Source organism: Sitodiplosis mosellana, unplaced genomic scaffold (assembly GCF_009176505.1).
Source record: "Sitodiplosis mosellana isolate CC-2019 unplaced genomic scaffold, AAFC_SMos_1.0 Smas_scaffold_6150, whole genome shotgun sequence".
In the NCBI taxonomy this organism is placed as follows: Eukaryota; Metazoa; Arthropoda; class Insecta; order Diptera; family Cecidomyiidae; genus Sitodiplosis; species Sitodiplosis mosellana.
The window spans coordinates 1,744,231-1,764,267 of NW_022601391.1; the positions used below are offsets into that span (position 1 = coordinate 1,744,231).

Consider the following 20,037-nt stretch of genomic DNA (forward strand, 5'->3'; position numbering starts at 1 on the left):
AATTGTGCTTGGGATGTCCAAACAGCGAAAACCTCGCAAAGGTTTGACGTTGACAGGTTTGGTTTTTCATTTCAGCGGCTGTTGAAAGGTTTTTCCTTACTTTTTTCATATCTTTCGAACGAATTAATCAATAGAACATGAAATAGCAAACGAATGAACGAATAACAAACAAGAAGATGTGCGACACAATTTATTCGAACAAATTTACCAACAAGATAAAGAAAATAATTTTTTTTTCATTTAAATTGTGTTTATTAATCTTAAATAGAATAGTCAATTGTTTGTTGATTCATTTTAACTTATTTTTTAAATCTGTACCTTAAATCAATAAGCTATTTTTGTATAACATTTTGCATCAACCTTTTCATTATGATTTTCATTTCGGATTGATTTAATATATATTTGTATATATGCAACTCAATATTTTCAAATGTTTCGCTTTGTAAGCAACTTAATAAATGTTAAGCAGATGTTTTTCTTAATTTTCATTCAATTTTTATAATAAATAATTTAACAAGCTCAACGGCTAATTGAATCCTACGAAATATATGCACGACCTAAATTATATCGATAAAATTTGCAGGCTGTGTTTGTATTTATCTGTTTGCTAAATAATATGAACGATTTCTTTAATATTAAATCATTTAATGTTCTCAATTCTTACAATTAACATATAATGTATGCCAGTAGATACTTGATGACTTGATGAAAAATATTTTTTTTCGGCATATTTGCGAATTATTAAAAAAAAACTAAATAATACATTTTACAAATTGCTTGCCTTTTTTTTAGAAAAAAGAAACAACACAATATTATTCTATACTAAAGCCACATAAGAAGGGATCAACAGGTTCCAAATTTAACTATATATTGTACACGATATTTGTTTTTTTTTTTAAATATTGTATGTGATATATTTTTAAATGGAAAATTTCCTCTCATCGTCGGTATTCCATAGTCATTTTTGTTTTGTTAATTATATTTCATGTTTAGCTGAATTTTTTTCAATATGATTAGTTTTACTTGAATTGGTCGCTTTCTTTAGTAAAATTGGAAAAAGATGCTTGGAAAAATGGAAAGTGTTTGATGTTTTTTTTTAATTTTCAGTTGTTTGCTGTTGCTTTGCTTTTGGAAAGTTTGGAAAGTGTGATTATTAATTAGATTGTTTGTAGTAAATGCCAGTATTTCTGTTTTTCTATGTATGTATGGTTTTCGATTTATTCGGTGGCAGTATGTTTGCTACCACTGCGATGTGTTCGTCGATGAATTGGTTCTAAGAATGCGGCCGGTGCCCAACCTTCACCACCATTATTGCCTAAGATTCAAAGAGAGAGAGAGAGAGAGAGAGAGAAATATTTAATTTTAATTTTTAAAAAAAATTTATGGAAAATAATTCACGAAAAAAAAAATTGAAATCGAAAAAGACAACAATACATTTTCGGTTAACATTTTCTGTTTCATTTCCAATTTTTTTTCATTTTTGCAATTTCAAAATAAAATTAGAAAATATTCTATGTCTAAGACCAAGATAGCAATTGATATGACCGTTACTTACTCAATATTTTGACGTAGACCCATCCGCCGATGCCTCGTTTCAAAAATTCAACAACGTCACCCTCCTTCATTGAGACTTCAGAATGCCCCATTGCACAGTAGTCAGCTAATGATATAAAACGATTACCCTGGAATAATCGAAATAATTTGCAAAATCAGTCATTTGTCAAAGATCGCCATCGTGTATCAAAATATATGGAAAAGCAATATTGCAGTAAGCATGTCAATGAAAATAGTAACACAAATCCACACTTAAGGAGAAAAAAAAACAAAACAAAAAATTCACCGAACACGCAAGAAAATCCATTTGTTTTTCTACTTGTTGGCTAAATGAATCCAAATTTTTAATATATTTACATGTTAATTGAATGCTGTTGCAATGACCAATTTTCATATGATGCTACTTTGGATTATGTCCGGAATTGTGGGTTATTTTGATGCGTTTCAGTGATCATTTAGTTAGTATTAAAACACAAAAACAAGCCAATCGCTTTGAAACAAACTGAAAAAACAGACGCAAACTCAAGAGAAACTCAAAGTAAAACAAATCTGTCATTCGATCAAAAAAAATGCAGAGAAGAAAAAAAAAACATTTGATTGAAATGTCCGAGCTTGTGTGAGTAGATGAATGTTTGACGGCGTGAGTTTTTTCGTTTGTTGGAGCGAGAGCAGAGTTATTAAACTAGCATGTTCTTAAACACTGTAAACTTACATTAAACATTTGTATCTATATTAAATCCATTAGCCCCCCATTTTGAACACACAAACACACACACAGACTTTGAACTACAGAATTGATTTTATTGCTATTTTGGATTGCTGCCACCGTCCAATCGTCTTTTTTTTTGGATAAAAGCATTTAAATTTTCCCACTTCAGAATTCCACATTGTATGTTTTTTTTTTTCGTGTGCACCATTCTCGTGTTTTGCTTTCATTTTTGTTGTTTGCAACATGTTTGCCTCATGATCAGTCATCAGTCTTATCGAAATTCAGTTTTAAAATTTCATCAATCTTTGGTATTTCGCGTCTTGTTTTTTTTGTTGCATTTTTTTTTAATGTCCATTGTTTAAGGGTTTTTTTTTTTATTAGAAAATCACACGGGAGCCACGGAGAGGGAGACAGTGTGTTTAATCTTCGACTGAAACGTAGAATGTGGAATTCGATTTGTGTTGGCTTTCCTCGATTATCGATGACGGCAATGATGGTAGTGCTGGAAGTGATGAACGTGAATCGCTCGATTTGTTTTGCTTTTGCTGAAATGGTGCCGTGAATACGCTCCACACATCCTTTATTTTAACAGTTTTGGTTTGGTTTTAGTTTTGATGGAATTTCGAATCAATGAGGAATGTTCGGTTAATCGGTCGATGATATGATTAGTTTTGGTTCGATGTTAATTACCAACGCCAAAGGTTTTTGTTTATTGCGTTCATTGAAATGTGTGTTGTGAAATGTCGAATGATGGATGTTATAAAGAAAATTGGGTGTTTTTTTTTTTTTTTGGTTTTTGTTTAATTTGGTATGTGTATGTTGTATGTGTTATATGTGATAGTTTTATTTTGATGTTCGCATTAATTCGGTTATAAGGAAAATGAAGAGAAAAAAACAAATTAAAAATGATTACCAAGTGTAATAAAATTTAACTTAAAAGTAAAAAAAATCCCCAAAAATTGAAATTTAATGGATGAAAATCAAATTTCATTCGAAAATATCAGTAAAAAAATTAAACTATTATTTTATTTGATTTTTGTTCGATCCAAAGAAAAGAATATGGGGTAAGTAGTTTTGTGGTTAAAAATGAACATGTATTGCTTACCAGTGCTGTGTCTTCGGCATTTGGATATTCATCTTCACTGTTTGAATAGTCCGAGCTCCAATCGTGGCCAGCTTCATGATTATCGTGTTCGGATGATGATGAGCTAATGGGTGCAGCTGGTGTTGTAATTGGTCCACTTTCGTCGCTGATGTTCGAGCAACGGTTCGTTTCGTTACTATTTGTGCTGTTGGTGTCAATACTCATTGCACGCTGTGGAGTGGTTTGCATTGCATTTGGCGTATCCCATGAGACAGTCTGTCGTAACGGTCGAAATGGATTGGCACTAGAAAAACGAAAAAAACCGATGCAGAAAAAAAACGACATTTAAAAATACATTTCAATTCACATTGAGCCGAAAATGCGGACGAATTACCTGTGGCTCAAGCTATACTGCTTGATTTTTTCGTCTTTCAGCTCTTCCAGTTGATTGAGTAGCACTTTCTTAATTTCAGCCACCCATTTATTCTTAATTTCAACTGTTGTCGCTTGGATCGTGTGCACTTCCTGTCGACCTTGCAGCCAAACTTCAAAGCGACGTGCATCACCGCGCACCGATTCGGTGAGGCCGATTTGTGACATTTTCACGTAATGCTTGAATTGATAAGTACTTTTGGTATGGCCAGTTTTCGATGCTTGTTTGCAGAAGAGCATCGCCTTTTGATAGAGGAAGATATGGCGTTGCTGTGTTTTCAAGCGCAAACGAATGTCTTTCTTCGATTCAGTCCACACCTGAAATGAATCCTGCAACAACAGTTCGCCCTGTTGTGTTAAATCGGCTGGAAAACCAGTTATTGCAATTTGATGCATCGAATCATTAACACATTTCAGCACGATTAGCATGCAATCGAGGGCCTTTTGCAACTCCTTAGCACATGTGCCATTATCACTAAATCTACATTTGGTTTTTAGGAGAAGAGAGAGAGAGAGAACAAAAAAAAACCAAAATGAATAAAGAAAACGAGAAGAGAGAACAATCGTTTATTTAAATCAGTGTTCTATGTAGTATTGTGATGGGCGCGGCGCGTCACAACCGGCCAATCTCTACATACCTCAGTAAATCTTTGAGCAACAGTTGATATTTGGTTATGCGTTGTACCGGTTTCAGAAGATAAGCAGCCAATGGCAGCTTGTGACCGAGACGTTTTTGGCATTCTTGTAGAAATAGATGTGTATCGACGAGAGTTTCGCGTAACCGCTCCGATCGCGGTATATTTTGGCAATAGAACGAGTAAAGTCGATAGAACGTATCACGCTACACAGAAAAGGGAGGGAGAGGAAACAAAATTATAAGAAACGAAAAAAAAAAAATAGTTTGCAAGAGAATCTTAATTAGATAACATTCCGGCTGGTCACACGGAATAAAGTAATCTATGCAGAAGACTGACTCATATCAACATCATACATACCCGTTGAACAAAGCATAATGCAACTAGTTCCGTGGTCGAAATACAATTTTCCAAGTCTTTCAGAAACACTTCGCTGTGAAATGTGTACAATTCGTTCAAGTTTCCAAACAGAATATCTTCTTTGCCGTGCAATCCAGGCGGAACTAGTGATGCCATTTCTTCGGAGTGGATTTGATCACGATAACCCTAAACAAAGGCGTAAAAATGTGGCGAGAAAGAGTGAAAGAGAAAAGAAAAAGAAAAAATAGAAGAATAAAACGAAACAAAACAGAAAAAGCACACACGAATTAATATAAAATAGAAATATTAAATGCAATAATATTAAATCGTTTAATGGAATTATTATTCGGAATGGATTGAAATGCCGTTACGTTGTAGATGCGATTTGCAATGCAAAATGCTTCGGCCATGTGCACACATGACCAGAAGAGTCTGAGCCAGAGAGCCAAAGCACAGTCATGGCCATTGAATCTATTCTGATTAAAAGCATCATGCATTTGGAATGGGCTGGCTTTTCATCGTCGGCCATAATCACAGAAAAAGAATGAAATTACATAAACTGACATAAAACTCAATTAAATGCGAAATGCTGTAATTGATAATCTTTGCGCCAGCAAATAAACATCGTCTTCGTGGAATAAATTAATCAATTCCATTGCATTTCATTCTACCTGACGAAGTGCTTTTTTTATCTTCTTCTTCTTCTTTCATTTTGTGCGTTTAGTGTTTTATTTTTTGAGCTATCGTTGAAGGAAATGTGCAAGGAAGAGAACACAGAAAGAGATAAAGAAAAGAGTCGAGTAAAATCAGGCGAAAAAACATTAAAACAGAAATTTACGGAAATTTACATAATTCGAACATAAAGTCGTCGATGGATGTAAGTGATTATACTCGTTATGGCGATTATAGATGCGACTTGGTGCTCGATACAATGGCTGCTCTTGCTGTTGCTGTTGACAGCGTCTTCGGCTGCTCTGCGATTGCAGCGTATGTGTATTTTCCTCACGTGAGCAGTGCAATTGATTCCGTTGATAATTAAAATCATAGTAATTCGAGTGTTCGCTTTGATATGGGATTTTCTGGAATGAATTGAGCATGCAGCTGCTGCAATATATATCACAATTCGAACTGTCCAGATATCGACGGCCAAATGACTCATCTCGATTGGCCTGTGAACGGAATAGCGACGGTAATGATCCAGTTGATGATGACATGGAGAAATCTTTATGCTTGCGTCGACCAGTTGTCATGCAACCGCCGGTGCAATGGTCCAATGCTGAACGGCAATCAAAACTGCAACTCTTCGATAGCTTTGCATTTGTTGATTGACCGTAATGGTGATGGTGGTGGTGATGATGATGATGATGCCGATGGTAATGGTCACGTTGTGATTGTGATTGCACCTCTGGCTGAGCCACTGATTCGTTTCGCATTCGTTCTGCGGCTAAGAAATGCTGCTTCGTCACATGATACCGTCGTTGCACATTATCGATGTACGTCTTTGGCAAGTCTAATTTGTCACTTTTCATGGCTGCACTTTTTGGTATCGATCGATCAAGAATCGTACCGAATTTTGCCTGCACATACTCATCGGGCGATGAATAACCTTTGGATTTGATAAATTTACCGATTAACTTCTTGTATTGTCGTTCGGTGTACTTCTTTGCCAACGTTGACGTATCGAATTTACTCCATTTGCTATTGAATGTGTAATGCTCGTCCAGAAACAGTTCACAAAATCGCTTCACATCTTCATAATGATTGCTTTGCTTCGGCAACGATGATGTAAACCCACTATCGCTCACCGATCGTTTGAATTCACGACTTCGATTCGTCGAATTCAACGTGCAACTGGCAAATTTCTCCGGTAAAAGTGTTGTGCTTGTGTTAAAATAGCGCCACTCTTGTTCACGATCTCGTTCACGTTGTTTTTGCAAAATTTTCGAATTGGTTCGGCGATTCAGGCTGGTTGTGCTGCCAATATAGGTCGGTGGTTTTCTCTGTCGACGATATGTACTCGTTTCGAGCCGATCAACCGTTTTGAAGCCATCAACATTTGGATGGACTAACACATTGCGGCTGTTGGGACGATTGCTAGTGCAACCATTGATTTTGTTGTTGCCACCATTGTTGTTATTATTGTAACTGATGAGGCTTTCGTATAGATTTCCGGTCGATTTCCACCTGTACAGTTTCGTGTTATCGGTGGCATTTTCATAAAAACCCATCATATTTTCTTCGATCAATGGTGTGTATGATTTCAGGCGCATGGTTCCCTCAGTGTTTGGTGTACCGTCTTCGTTCAAATAATCCAATATATCGTTATAATTCTTTTTATTCAGATAATCCTTAAACGCGGTGTCCTTAACGATATCCGAATATGAATTCGTTTCGAAATAATCTTTGAGCACTTTGAATTCGGTGTCTTCGTCCAAGTATGATACCGAGTCGAGCATATCTTTCAGTGAATTTGTGTAACGACGATTCAGCGTACTTCTGTTCACGGTATTTAAATCGATTTCTTTTTCCACATACGATCCAATTCCGCTGGAACTCTGTTCGGTTGCATCACAGTGTCGCGACTTTGTACTATGCTTCTTTTCTTTCCTTTCAATGGTTAGAGTTTTAGTGTTTGCACTGGTGCTTTTCTTGGCAGTTGATGTGGTGCTACTCTGGCGGTTTCTTGAATTGAACGACGTACCAGAGACTGGTTGCTGTTCATCGCCTGTTGTCGTCGTTGTGACCGTTGTCGTTGGCGCTGCTGCTCCCGCTGTTGCCGCCGCCGTACGCAATGTGCAATAGAAATTTTCGCTGAGGTAATTGTTTTTCCCCGAAATTGATTTCTGATTATCGCTTAATTTCCGGATGGTATTACCAAACACATAAAAATTATCGCCACGATAGTGTGACTTGGGAAAATCTTTGGGTGAAAATTTTTCATACACCGGACGCGGAAACAATCCAACGCCGTCACGCTCAAACAAGGACGCACGAAACGATAATGGTGATTCGCTGCGTGATTTCAGCCGACGGAATGTTTCGATTTTGCTTTGAAAGCGATCGACAAAGCTATTGGTGGTCGACTTGATTTTACTGAAGCGGAATAGATCAAATTTACGTGAGCGTTCTTTTGGTGCCGTGGTTATGTTATAATTGCCGAATTTCATTATTATCGGGCAGCCCGTTCGATTGGCTGCCGAACGAAATTTATGTTTGGAATTCCGTTGGTTCCTCTTGCCCGTTTCTTATCGTGTACCGGTTGCTTCTTTCAAATTAAATCGTTGTGCACACAAAAGTGTGTGTGAATTTTTCTATTCCGATTGCACCCAGTAGAAGAGCTTTTGATTTAATAATTTATGTGCAAAGAATTCATGTTAAATACGAATAGAAAAAGAAATTATCCCGACTATAATTTTGGCGTGATTATGATCGTTTGCACGTTCGATTTGATATTTTTCCGATCGTTGTTTGTTTTTCTTCTCAGTGAATGTTTTTGCACTCAAATTGACACAAATAAGACAAAAGAAGCAAAATCAGCGCTTCGAAAGCATAACGTAACGTTTTTTTTTCTTCTTCTTCTTTGTTTTTGTTGTATGTTTTTTGCTTTTGCTAATTTACAAACAGAAGAGCGAGAGAGAAAAAAGCACCACAACACAAAATCAATTGTTGGTTATTCTTTTATCGTTCTGTTTCTTTTGGTTTGTTGGTCGCTTTTGCCGCTATATTTAATATTTTTTCTCTTCTTGTAGTTTTGTTAAGCCAATGCAATTGGCACAATGCGAACGGTGTAATTATCATTGCCGGCTTTGTGTGGCAGAGGCGGAGACGCGCACGATTCGTAACAATTGTCACAATTACTGTTTAATTTATTGCCAACGATTATTATAATTTTTCACCCAATTGTGAAGTGAACTTTTTCTTCTTCTTTTTTGTTCGCTTTTCGTCTTTCTCTTCGTTTTGTTTATTTTATTTCTTTTCTAGTGTCTTCTCCGGTCATCAGTTGTCCACCAGTGAGTATTCAGACTCTGTCATTCCCATTGACTGGCTCATTAATGCACTGATATTGTGTAACTGTATCACAATAACACAATCTTAAAATCGTGGTAAATAGTCTACTTTTGCATGAATTTTTAAATCAATATGGTAATTTGCAGTCCATTAAGCGCGATACGAGGCGATAGCAAAAACATGACAAATCCGCATATATACACACAATCGCTGTCGATTCGATGTGTGTAATAGGGCAAATAAATTTGTTGACTGTAAAGCACTAAACTGCATTTAGATATGTTTCTTTCCATAGCGGGTTGATTCCATTTAAGAAATCGCAGTGAGCACATTGTCTTTGTCATTCAATTTAGCATTCGTTTCTTTTGATTGTGTGTTTTTTTGTTTTTTTTTTTTGAATAAATTTTCTCAGCCTTTTCCCACCGATATGGGCTTACGCAACATTGGACTGGTAAACCAGTTTGCATGTGCTTGTTATTGTCGTCCGTGTTAATTTTCGATATTATTTTACACAGAAATTATGCGAATGACAGCAATAATCGTGTCGAAAATTGGTTTGATGTTTTGACACAGCACTGGAATTTAGACCATCGCATTTTCGGAACCACAACACAAGATATGATGCTCCAAAAAGCACTTTCTTACGGTTGATACTTTCATTTTATCGCGATGACATAAAATCAGATAACCAAATGATCGACGCCAAATTACTCATTCGATATTGTCCAAACAAATAAACAAAATATTTGTCCCAAAATTCGATGGAAATGTGAAAACAAACAGAAAAAAAACGGCACTGAATGCAAATAACTGAATGCTGTCCGATGGATGGTTTCCAATTATCGACGTGATCTAGCCGAGATCAATGTGAAAACTAACGCAAATCTCAGTGATTTGGAATTGAAACAACGGACTTGCCGTTAACAGAATGAACATGCTATACGGCTACATGCACACGTCTGCATTTCGATATGTTGAGCGTTTTTTTGTTTCTTCTTGTTTTTCTTCAAAGTTTGCTAAATGCGCACTGCACCACTTATGTGCTTGTATATGTGCAACATGCATGTGTGTGTGTGCGTATGTGAGTGAGTGAGTGAGTGTTTTATCGTCGAGTGTTTATGAAAAGTCTTTTTGCGAATCGATCGCGTATTTATTATATTTCCAAGCACATAACAAATAATTAGTCTTCAAAATATTATTGTTTGCAAGCCGAGCCGAGCCGAGCCGAGCTGTGCATTGTTGATGGTTTTGTATGGAATTATTGTTGCATGGAACATAAATCGGTGTAGCGTGTGCAAAACACTCCATCCGAATGCAACGGTGCAAGAGTAAACCATAAATATTTACGAAGCAATCCATTGCGCGTGGTGGCAAGAGAAAGATGGCAGAACTGATACCAACGCAATTTGTGCGGCGAACAAAAGAGAGAAATAAAAAAAAAACAGTACAATACACATATTGGTGATAAATACCAAAAACATTGGCTGCTTCTAATCATACAATATGTAACAAATAAACAGTAGCTTTCAGCAGCTACCGTGTCCATTTAGCCATGTATGAACGATTCGACGTTTCTCATTCAATCAAATAATGTGTTTCCAATAGTGGTTTCGTATAGGTGGTGGCAGCGGTGGTGCTAGTTGTGTTGGTGATGGGTCGACTTTTTTTTTCTCCATCGATTCAAACATGTAAAACATATTTTTCTCTCCTCATTGTATTGTTCTTTTACATTCAATTTGCCTGGCGGCTTTCGATCGACGTGAGAGTGTGCAATGCGCGCATCGAGCCTCTTCTTTTTCTTCTGAATATGTTTAGTCTGGCATAACCATAATAATATTTCAAAACATGCTTTGCGATTTGAAAATGTGTTTTCCTGCGCAATGTGCATCGATCATCGATCCAACTGAGAAAATGCTAAGTCGAACGAAAATAAAATGAACAATGGTTTGAATAGCACTCAATGTTCGGCAACAAATTGGAAAATATAATCAGCATACTGTTATAGTGTCTGATCTCTAATCTATGGATTGATCTCTAATCTCTAAAATAAACATTTTTTTCGGCAGTAATACACTCTTCCGGAATGCACATAGGAAGTTTTCGTCGAAATCCGACAAAGTTGAATACAGAACGAACGCAAACGCACTTACTTCCCCTCAACAAAAAAATGAATGCAAATACTACGCCAGATCGAGTGTGTTACGTGTTCGCGTAAATTATCATAATTCATCATCACCTTTCGAGTGATTCTCGTCTTTGTTTATATAACGTAACGCAAGTGAATTTCAAACGAACGGTCCCAATCAAAATGTAATTATTTGAAATTACACTTCGAATTTTTTGTTTTGTTTTCAACCGTTTGAACAACCATTCAAACAATCACCGTTTCTTTTCGCAAAGTGGATTCGCACATCCATTGAAAATCAATAAAATATCATTTGAAAGTCGATTTCAAGCACTTTACTCAATTCTAATTTACTTTCATCGCCCGTTTTCGATTGAATTTTTTTTTATTTCACTTTCTTCCCTCATCAAACCAAAAATAATTAGTTTTTACGGAATTTGCCTGTTGGCTACAGGATTCAGCTAGATTGCGCCCGAGGAATTTCTTCCAATCTTCTGCTTGAAAAATTACAACTTGTTGAGTTCTGTTTGTTTGGTGTAGCATTTCTTTCAAAGAAAAACAAAATTGGATGTGCATGTTGTCTTCGCAATTACTATCAATTCCAATGGAGAACTCTTTCCGCCTAATTCTCCTTCCTCATTTCCAGTGTTTGATTTTCCCGTTTTGACTGGTTCTACTTAACATCTGAAATGTCCATTTATGAACCAAAAATTGTAATCATTCGCAATAAGCCTAAATCGGTCAGAACCCTCAATAGCATCGCACAAATCAAATCAACTTAACTTAACGAAAGTTAACAATTCGAAAAAAAAAGAATTCTTGCTAATTGTCTATGGTTTTAAAATGGATAAATGCCGTTAGTTTTACGCTTGAATGGGAATCAAACCATCTTCCATTATCATAATGTTGTAATCGGTTGGCATGTGCTGTGCGTAGAGCATGTGAGTGAATGTAAGAGATCGCGCGCGTGTTCGAGCACATTGTTGCGAGGCTCACGTTGTTTTGCCTGATTTTAAGTTATTTGATTAGTGTATTATTTCCAAAGCCGTCGGCTAGAAATTTTCTTCTCTTCAATCATTATTATTTTTGTGGTGATGCTGCCTGGTGTTGTTGTTTTATCTCTTTCCAACCATTGCCAAGAAAAACTCATCAAGCGTACGCAAAATTTAATGAAAAATCATGAATATGCCGATTTTTACTGTGTTCCAACACTATTCGCAACATTCCAACCGTTGATCGTTTCGGTACTGTGATCGAACGGTAAATCAATCAAATAGATATGCATTGCGAGCAAATACGCTTAAACGAATCTAATGTTAGTCGAATAGAAAATAAAGAAAAAATCATAAAAAGTGGGAACAATACCATCCGACGAGAATCACATTAGCATTTTCTTCATTGGTTTCAGTAAATTTTCTGAGAAATCGATAGATTGCCAACAGCAGCAACTACAACAACAACAGCATGTAAAGAAGTACAATAAATATTCTTTATGTATTTATTTTATGATCAATCCCCCGTTGAATGTAAAGAAGAAAAAAAAACGATGTTTACATTTATTTACTTCGAAATCGAAATCACGCCAACATAACAGGACCATCCTTTTTATAGCCAACATTGCAGCAATCATTTTTCTTTTATGATCGATAAAAACATTTTTAGTGGAAGAAAATTATTTAAATTTGTGCGTGAAACAACTCATTTCTCATTTTCCTTCTCTACCGACTCGATCAATCGGATATGTGAGGCGAAATGCCCATCAAAATGTACACATTTTAGTGTGCTATTGATGCTGCCGCTGCCGCTGCTACTGGGCTGCATCAAGTGAAATCGAAAATCTAGCGCACACTAGTTCAATTGAAACAACAAACTGCACAACATCGAACGGCAAAATCAGAAATTTATTGAAATCATAATTCATTTCTTAATCCAATTTGATAGGCGTCATTCAATCAAATGAAGAAGAAAAAAAAACACATAAAAATGTTTCACTTTCTTTTAAACGTTGATCGATTAAAAGCAATTGCCGCTAGTTAGGTTTGTTTTGACGGAATGATGCGAGGTAACGTGAGAGATTGAGAGAAACAAATATCGGGGAAAGTTATACTTATAGTTAAACATTAAAAATAAACAGAATAATCGCCCGATTAATAGTACGATGAATAATCATGCCGATTCACATGGCTATTTTTTTCGTCGCGAAGTGATTTTGCTTGTAAATCGCTAAATACTGTAACGGAATGGCTGAAAATTTGGAAGAAAAAATAAACTTACCCTTAGAATGGATCCCATTTCGGCGACGTATATTCGTTCAGTTTCAAGCAATTCAGCTAGAACATGGCCTCGTCTTGATTTTCGCGATTCAATGTCCTGCAAGCAAATGAACAACGAACATTACTAAAGTGACACATCGCATGCGGCAAAGAAAGACCATGGCTTAATACTTACACTCTGATTTTGAATGTGATGTTGTGATGAATTATCACTATCTGGACTAGATATTGTGTCTCCATTTAGCGAGATACCGGAATCCATTGGCCCCTCCATTGACTGTGGACGCGAACTTGATCCATCGACCTGCAAAATATGAGTGAAAACGAAAACGAATGAATAAAATCCATTTTGAGTCGGTGTACGTCAATCAATCTTAATTCATAAATTGGACAAGGTAATGGGTATCATCAAAACATTTTTGGCATACTGTAATGAGCATTTGAGATTCACTTCTTTTTTCTTCTCTTTTTCACAATTCAAAGCACCCACTTTGCGAGCATGACATCTGTCACTTTTTCTCGCCTCAAGCAAAATGACGATATTCAATTAGTGATTTTGCGATTTGACGACGAAAAAAAATCAACAGCAAAAATACATTTTGTCGAAGTCCATCCATTGATTGCATTTACAAGGTTTTGTCAAATAAGTGAGTGATCATTACTCTGAAAACTTTACCCATACTAACAAAATATCTAATGCTTCAATCATAACCATTTTCATCTGCTTTCGACGCATGTCATTGACTGCAAATTATGTTCCTACACACACATTCGAATTGCTGTCATTGTGAAAAAAAAACATGTACTTTTTTCTTTCTACTTTATTTTGCTATGCGAATCATCTAAGAGAACCAGCATTTACGAGTGAAACAGTAATTTTGTCGCTTTCGAATAAGTAATTTCATCTCAAATCGATGAAATGAATGTTCAAATCAATGACACAAAAAATTATTTTTATTCATTCAAACGGATGGAGCAAAGATATTCTCTTATTTTTTGGCGTTTTTTTTTCTCTCTCGATGCTGTTTAAATATTTGATGGGTATGTTTTGCTTTGCGTCAATAATACTAATGCATACCGCATTGTACGAATATGTGTGAGAGACAAAAAGGCAGTTGATTGAACACGTGCATGTATCTATACATATACGCATTTAGTTTGGACCACCGAAGTGTGTAACCTTTTGGATTGGGAGTGAGAATGAAATGTTCGGTCCAACAGCTATACAGAAGAAGACAAAGAAAAAACACTATGAAAAGGTCAAACACACGGTTACGCACAAATCAAAGATATCGAGTTAAAATAAAGCGCATCGATATGGATAATTCCCGCAATAATACTGAATATTGACGGCTGCTTCGGTTCGGTTTTATGAATATTGCTCCGAGCAACATTGGCAGGAAGTGCTTTTTGCCTCAACCTGATGATGGGAAACTAATCAAACAATAACGGTAGCCAACTAGCTTCAGACTTTGGAAGAGAGAATAAACACGCACATCATACTCGGTTGTTATGGCTGTTGTTTGGTTTTTGTTTTATCTCTTCTGTTTTTCTTTTTTGTTTGGGGGGGGGAGTGTAATTTTGCACCAATACCGTACCGTCATCTGATGTGTCAAAGTGACGGATATAGCGGCATACACAATGGAAATATTTACATTAAGATGTCGAACAAAATATGAACATTATTTTAATGCTATAGTCTGGTAATTTGTTCATGAATGTGACGTGCATCGTATGAGAGAATGTCTAATTGAGTGTGTGCAACTATGCACACCATGAGTGTTTTGGATTCGTCATGTGAGTGTGTGATCGGTTCAGCCTTTGTTTTGAATAAAAAATTTACTGCGTGCACTGGAAATTAATAAACAATAACAAATAACGGAGGAACGGAGGAGAAGAAAAAAAATGTAATAAAATAAAATAGAAAAACCAAATAAAAATGAAGGCAGAAGAGAGCGAAACAGAAAACAGAACAATTCGACAAAACAATGAATGGCTCAAATGTTATTGAAACCTCAAAACACACATACAACACATTCACTTGCCCCATTCGCGCTGTTGCTTGGATCGCACATTTTTTTCCCTTTCTATTTACTAACACGATTACTGTGTGTGTCCCTTTTCCCGTTCAATTTAAATACGTACATATATAAATTTCATTCTTTCCATTCAATCCATTTCCTCATGATTTCGAAAATGGCACAGCACCCATTCAGCAATAGAATTGATGGCTTCAAATCATTTAATCAATTTCAAAATATTTTTGTTTATCAATTCCATGAAAACGTTGTAAAAATTTGTCAACGCACATGACGAATCTGTTATTGATGTCGTTTCACGTAAATTCAGCAAATGCGTCTCTGGAGAGCGGGAAAAAACGTGTCCCATTTTTCCATTGCGATTAATGTGCGCGTGTTTTCACACAAAATTTGCCATAAAATCAACAACAATTTATAGTTAGCGACATGCGTACAATGTATTTATTATTATTTTTGTGTTTTCTGAATACTTTACTATCAAGAACTAAATTTAATTGAGAACTATGTGTGACGAGGACATGGTTACTTTTTTTTTGTTGTTGTTGTTATTGTTGTTGTTGTCATTCGGTGCGCCCAAGTCAAAATTAACATGTTTACAATGTTCATATCGCGCTATTTATTTTTATTCCACACTTTTTATTCTGTCGAAAACTGTTGTCGACACAAAATTATCTGTTCTATATCCATATTTTTACACTTCTGCTAATCAAATAGCGACAAATTTTCAAAATCTATCATATAAGTGTGTCTATGTAAATATTCTATCTACTCTCGAATCGATCGATCGTTCAAATGCGGAATTTCATCGAAATGACATTCAAAGTGTTGACGATTCGGGTGAATATTTTTAAATATATTCATCTTATTTGCCGTGACAAAATATTGATACAGTAAGTATCCAATTAGATTTACTTCCATTTATCTGTTTACGATTTGTGGGTGATCGCGTGTATCGATGGAGGATTTCTTTTGTCTTTCGTAATGACGGACTTTGCACGCCATAATTAAATCGTAGTAGATTTTAGTCATTGATGGTGGGTGAGCACAACGAAGACAGAAAGACAAAAGTGTTCATCAATAAATGATTGCAACACATGTGCGAAAAATGAGTGTTTTGAAGACTTTGATATTATTTGAGCGTACTGAGGTCGTCAAAATGTAGAACATTCGGTGATAAAATAAAAGGTCTTTTCTGTGCGTATTTGCGAATGGCCTTTGCTCTGCCTGAATATAAAAATGGAATTTTATTTCATTTTCATGTGTCTCGTTAATGTCAGGCCAATTTATTATCGTTCGCCTGAAAAGTTGTTGAGATTTGCGAAAGTCAAACTCAAGTAATGCCATTCAGATAGATTGTTATATTTACCATGGTGCACCGTATGCACCAACATACGTAATCGAATCACAGAAAATAAAAGAGGTTGTGTGACGCCAAGTGTGGCGAGTTCATGTGAACCACTTGTGTGCGCGTCAAGAGAGAAAGAAAATTTAAGCATATAAGCACAGTGCACATTTTCATACCCCGCTGAAATGCGACCCGATCCAATGGCGACAACAATAGCATTTTCGGTGCACTTTTTCTTTTTCAATTTATCAGCGCTCATTTCATTTTCATTCAATTGAATCGCACTGTGTGAATGCAGTCGCTTGTTGTACGAATGACAATCGAAATGGCAGTTTTGATTGTGGGTGTCACTGAATTTCTTTTCTTTTTTTTTGTTGTTGCTGTAGTCTCGGTGCGTTTGCCACAATCATAACTATTCAAATACGAGCAACAACAAAAAATATGAGCCACGCATAATGGCCTCGAGCAAGTGAACAACAGCGGCACACAGAGAGAAGAAAAAACAATGGATTCACTTAATTGCATTGTTTTCGTGCATTCGGCGAAAGCACACATTAATTTCAGAAAAAGACTTTTATGTGCGAACCAAGAATTTTAATTTGCACTACAAACTCCAACCGAAGTGGTGCCGTGTATATGGGTTTTTGCGATGAATACGAGGCAATGTACGCGAAATTACGTTCTCGTATCGCTAAAATAATCACATCTTTCATCAATGGGTTGACTGACTGAAAATGAATTCAATTTGAAACTTCAATATTCGTCGCGAATCAATGGAATGAAACAGTAAAGACGCTTTGCTTGCGTTTGCACGAATTCTATTAATTGACCATAGCATTTGTTGTCATCCATTAGCATAAATGAAAAGAAAAAAACAGTGATTTTTTTCAATAAACATTTCGGACAAAGTCTCAAATGGAATGGTTTGACAAGTAACGGTGGCGAACAGACACAGCCTCATGATGCCCCAAGCCAATGTTCAACTTGTTTTTGGTGAAGTGACTTTTAACCGTCAGATTAAGAATGGATTCGATTGACGAAAGTGAAGTCAGAGCTGAACATTGATCAAATGGAAAAGGTTAAGGCTAACCACCCGTTTTGTGTCGCCTCACTTCACATACAGTTCGAATGTATACCAAAAATAAAACACGTTGAAATTGATTGTTGCTGCGGTTTTTTTTTAAAGATTTTTAATTATTTTCTTTCGCCGCATATTCAATGGTGAATAACGTGTTTCACGAATCGTGATTTGCACCGATGCTATTGTGTGGCCAGTGTATATTAACTGTTGACCAATTTGCATCGATACTTTGACTCCGTTGTTCTTGGCTCATTTCCCTTCCACTTGAATACACTTGTGTGCTGCAGATGATTTAATATACTCGACGAAGATTGACTACTGAATATGTGTAGAATTTCAATTTCAAATGGTCATGCGTTCAATATGCGAACGAGCGATTTCCATTTGTTTGAAAAACGTATCAATTTCACTTGGCCAACACACAATTCGTGTATGCTCAATCGTCCATATTCACACTCATTTTAATTTCCAAAAATTACTTTGCATGTTTCTAAGCTGATTGTTTCGATTATTGTGGCTTTTCAAAAGCACAAATCGATTCAAGACTCTTTTTTCTCCTCTCTCTCTGTGTGTGTTGTATGGCAAAACGTGGCGCATATTGCTTTCTGTTTAGAGAAAGCAGTATTTTCTTTTTTTTTTCTTCTTGGTTAAACAGTTTTAATTTTTACTGCTCAACTGCTCAATGAATAATAAATAATGAATTCGTAAACACTTCACAGATCGATGGAACATTAGAAATATGAATAGTAATATAAGTAAGCACACATTGAAACTGAGGCAGCGCGCGATAAAGAGGCTAAAGCAGCGTAAAAAATATACAAAATTAGCGTGCAATTCAACAAAAATTTCAGTTTCATGTCCGAGATGCAAGTTACGCTTTTGGTGTGAGAGAGAGAAAATTGTTTCATTGATTTGTAATATTAGCGGAATCTAAATTACAGCTTTCAAATGTGAACGATCCTTTTTTCAAGGGCCAAGAAAAATGCTCGTTTTGAAAATGCTGTATTTCATGCGGGATACGAACAGCCGGTTGGCTCTCACTTGTCAATGCAATTCTTTTTTTGAAGACACTAAGTTTTTTTTCCAAATTCCAATTCAAGTGTTAAATTAATGGCAGGAAATAAAATTACAAGAACCTTAATAATCGCCTACGATGAGCAAAAAAAAGTTAAATTGCAATATTCTAACGGCATTTCAATTGTCGAAGGTAAAAAAACACAACAAACAAACAGCAATAATACGATTTCATTGCCTTGAGCTGTACATCAGTTATACCATGTTAATATGTTTGATTTGTTGTTGATGTTAATGTCGTTGGATGGAAAAGAATTTTGCTTATGACTTATGAGAGATGCCTACACAGTTACAACAAGTTAAATATTTCGTACAGAAGCTTTTACATTTTCGCACGGCGCCTAAGCCGTTTCAATTTGTTGGATTATTTTTGCGGGATCGAAGCAATTCGTTCGCATGTAATGCGCCCGATTACCGAATTGATGTGCGATTGTTCATGGCTTCGGGGGCCGGTTTTGACTCTGGGCCAAACTCATAAACAAACACAAAAAGACAATTTATTTCATGGATTAAGTGTTTGTTTCTTTATGTCTGACCGCCATAAATTATAGGATCATTCGCACATACTCATCATTACGAGTCAATAAACCGAAAACATCGTATATTGATCATAAATTACCCAGTCAGTTTGCCGTTGAGAGAAATTCATTTTTTAAATTGCCTTTTTCTTCTTATTTCTTATTTCTGCTCATGTTCTCTACCGAAAAAGAAAGTCGCTCATTCTGACCGAGCTGTACAATGGACACCATTCAAATGATTTAAATCCAACGATTATTGGCGGTTTTCATATTTCCACATATTCTACCGACAATCCATCCACACACGCACGCATACACATACACACATACACATCCAATCGCCATGGGCATGTTCGATTTTATTAGGCGAGAGGGAGAGAGAGAATGAAATTAAATTTAAAATAGTAATGCAGTCACCATTCTAACAACACACGACTAATTAAATGTTGGGAAAGGGAAAAAATGCAAACATTCAACAACGTAATCCAATTACCGAAGCTCTTTGGTCATTTTCGTTAGCAATAAGTTTCATTGATCACATGAATTTATGACCAACGGAACTTGTTTTGACTGGCTCAAAGTTTCGGTTTGCAAATTGCAAGCACTTGCCTTTGATTGCATCAGATTCGTCAATCAAACGAGTGCGAGCATGCCAAGAGTTAATCAACCATATTTTTTTTTGGTCAGAGATTATTTGTACGATTTTCGCAGAGAGATTACTATGCTCATAATCGATTTGTCTATGCTCAAGTCGACAAGTGACAATTCCTTCTCTTACTGTATATCTTTGGTCATTTTTC

The 20,037-nt window shown here is 36.1% G+C and overlaps 1 protein-coding gene across 16 annotated transcripts in view; it reads right to left on the reverse strand.

Moving 5' to 3' along the window:
• Positions 1 to 228: 228 nt before the first annotated feature.
• LOC129574045 (guanine nucleotide exchange factor DBS) overlaps positions 229 to 20,037 on the reverse strand; it is an 87,847-nt gene continuing 68,038 nt past the window's right edge. For 11 of the 16 annotated variants that reach the window (XM_055455362.1, XM_055455361.1, XM_055455368.1 and 8 more), the window contains 8 exons: positions 13,356 to 13,484; positions 13,182 to 13,277; positions 4,775 to 4,960; positions 4,418 to 4,620; positions 3,742 to 4,260; positions 3,369 to 3,651; positions 1,556 to 1,682; positions 229 to 1,315 (listed from right to left, as the gene is read on the reverse strand). In XM_055455362.1, the coding sequence (XP_055311337.1) occupies positions 1,218 to 1,315; positions 1,556 to 1,682; positions 3,369 to 3,651; positions 3,742 to 4,260; positions 4,418 to 4,620; positions 4,775 to 4,960; positions 13,182 to 13,277; positions 13,356 to 13,484 (1,641 nt within the window). In that variant the 3' untranslated portion in view covers positions 229 to 1,217. Of the gene's footprint in view, positions 1,316 to 1,555; positions 1,683 to 2,489; positions 2,842 to 3,368; positions 3,652 to 3,741; positions 4,261 to 4,417; positions 4,621 to 4,774; positions 4,961 to 5,622; positions 13,009 to 13,181; positions 13,278 to 13,355; positions 13,485 to 20,037 lie in introns of those variants that run through there. The other 5 variants (XM_055455364.1, XM_055455363.1, XM_055455374.1 and 2 more) reach the window with 2 other exon arrangements.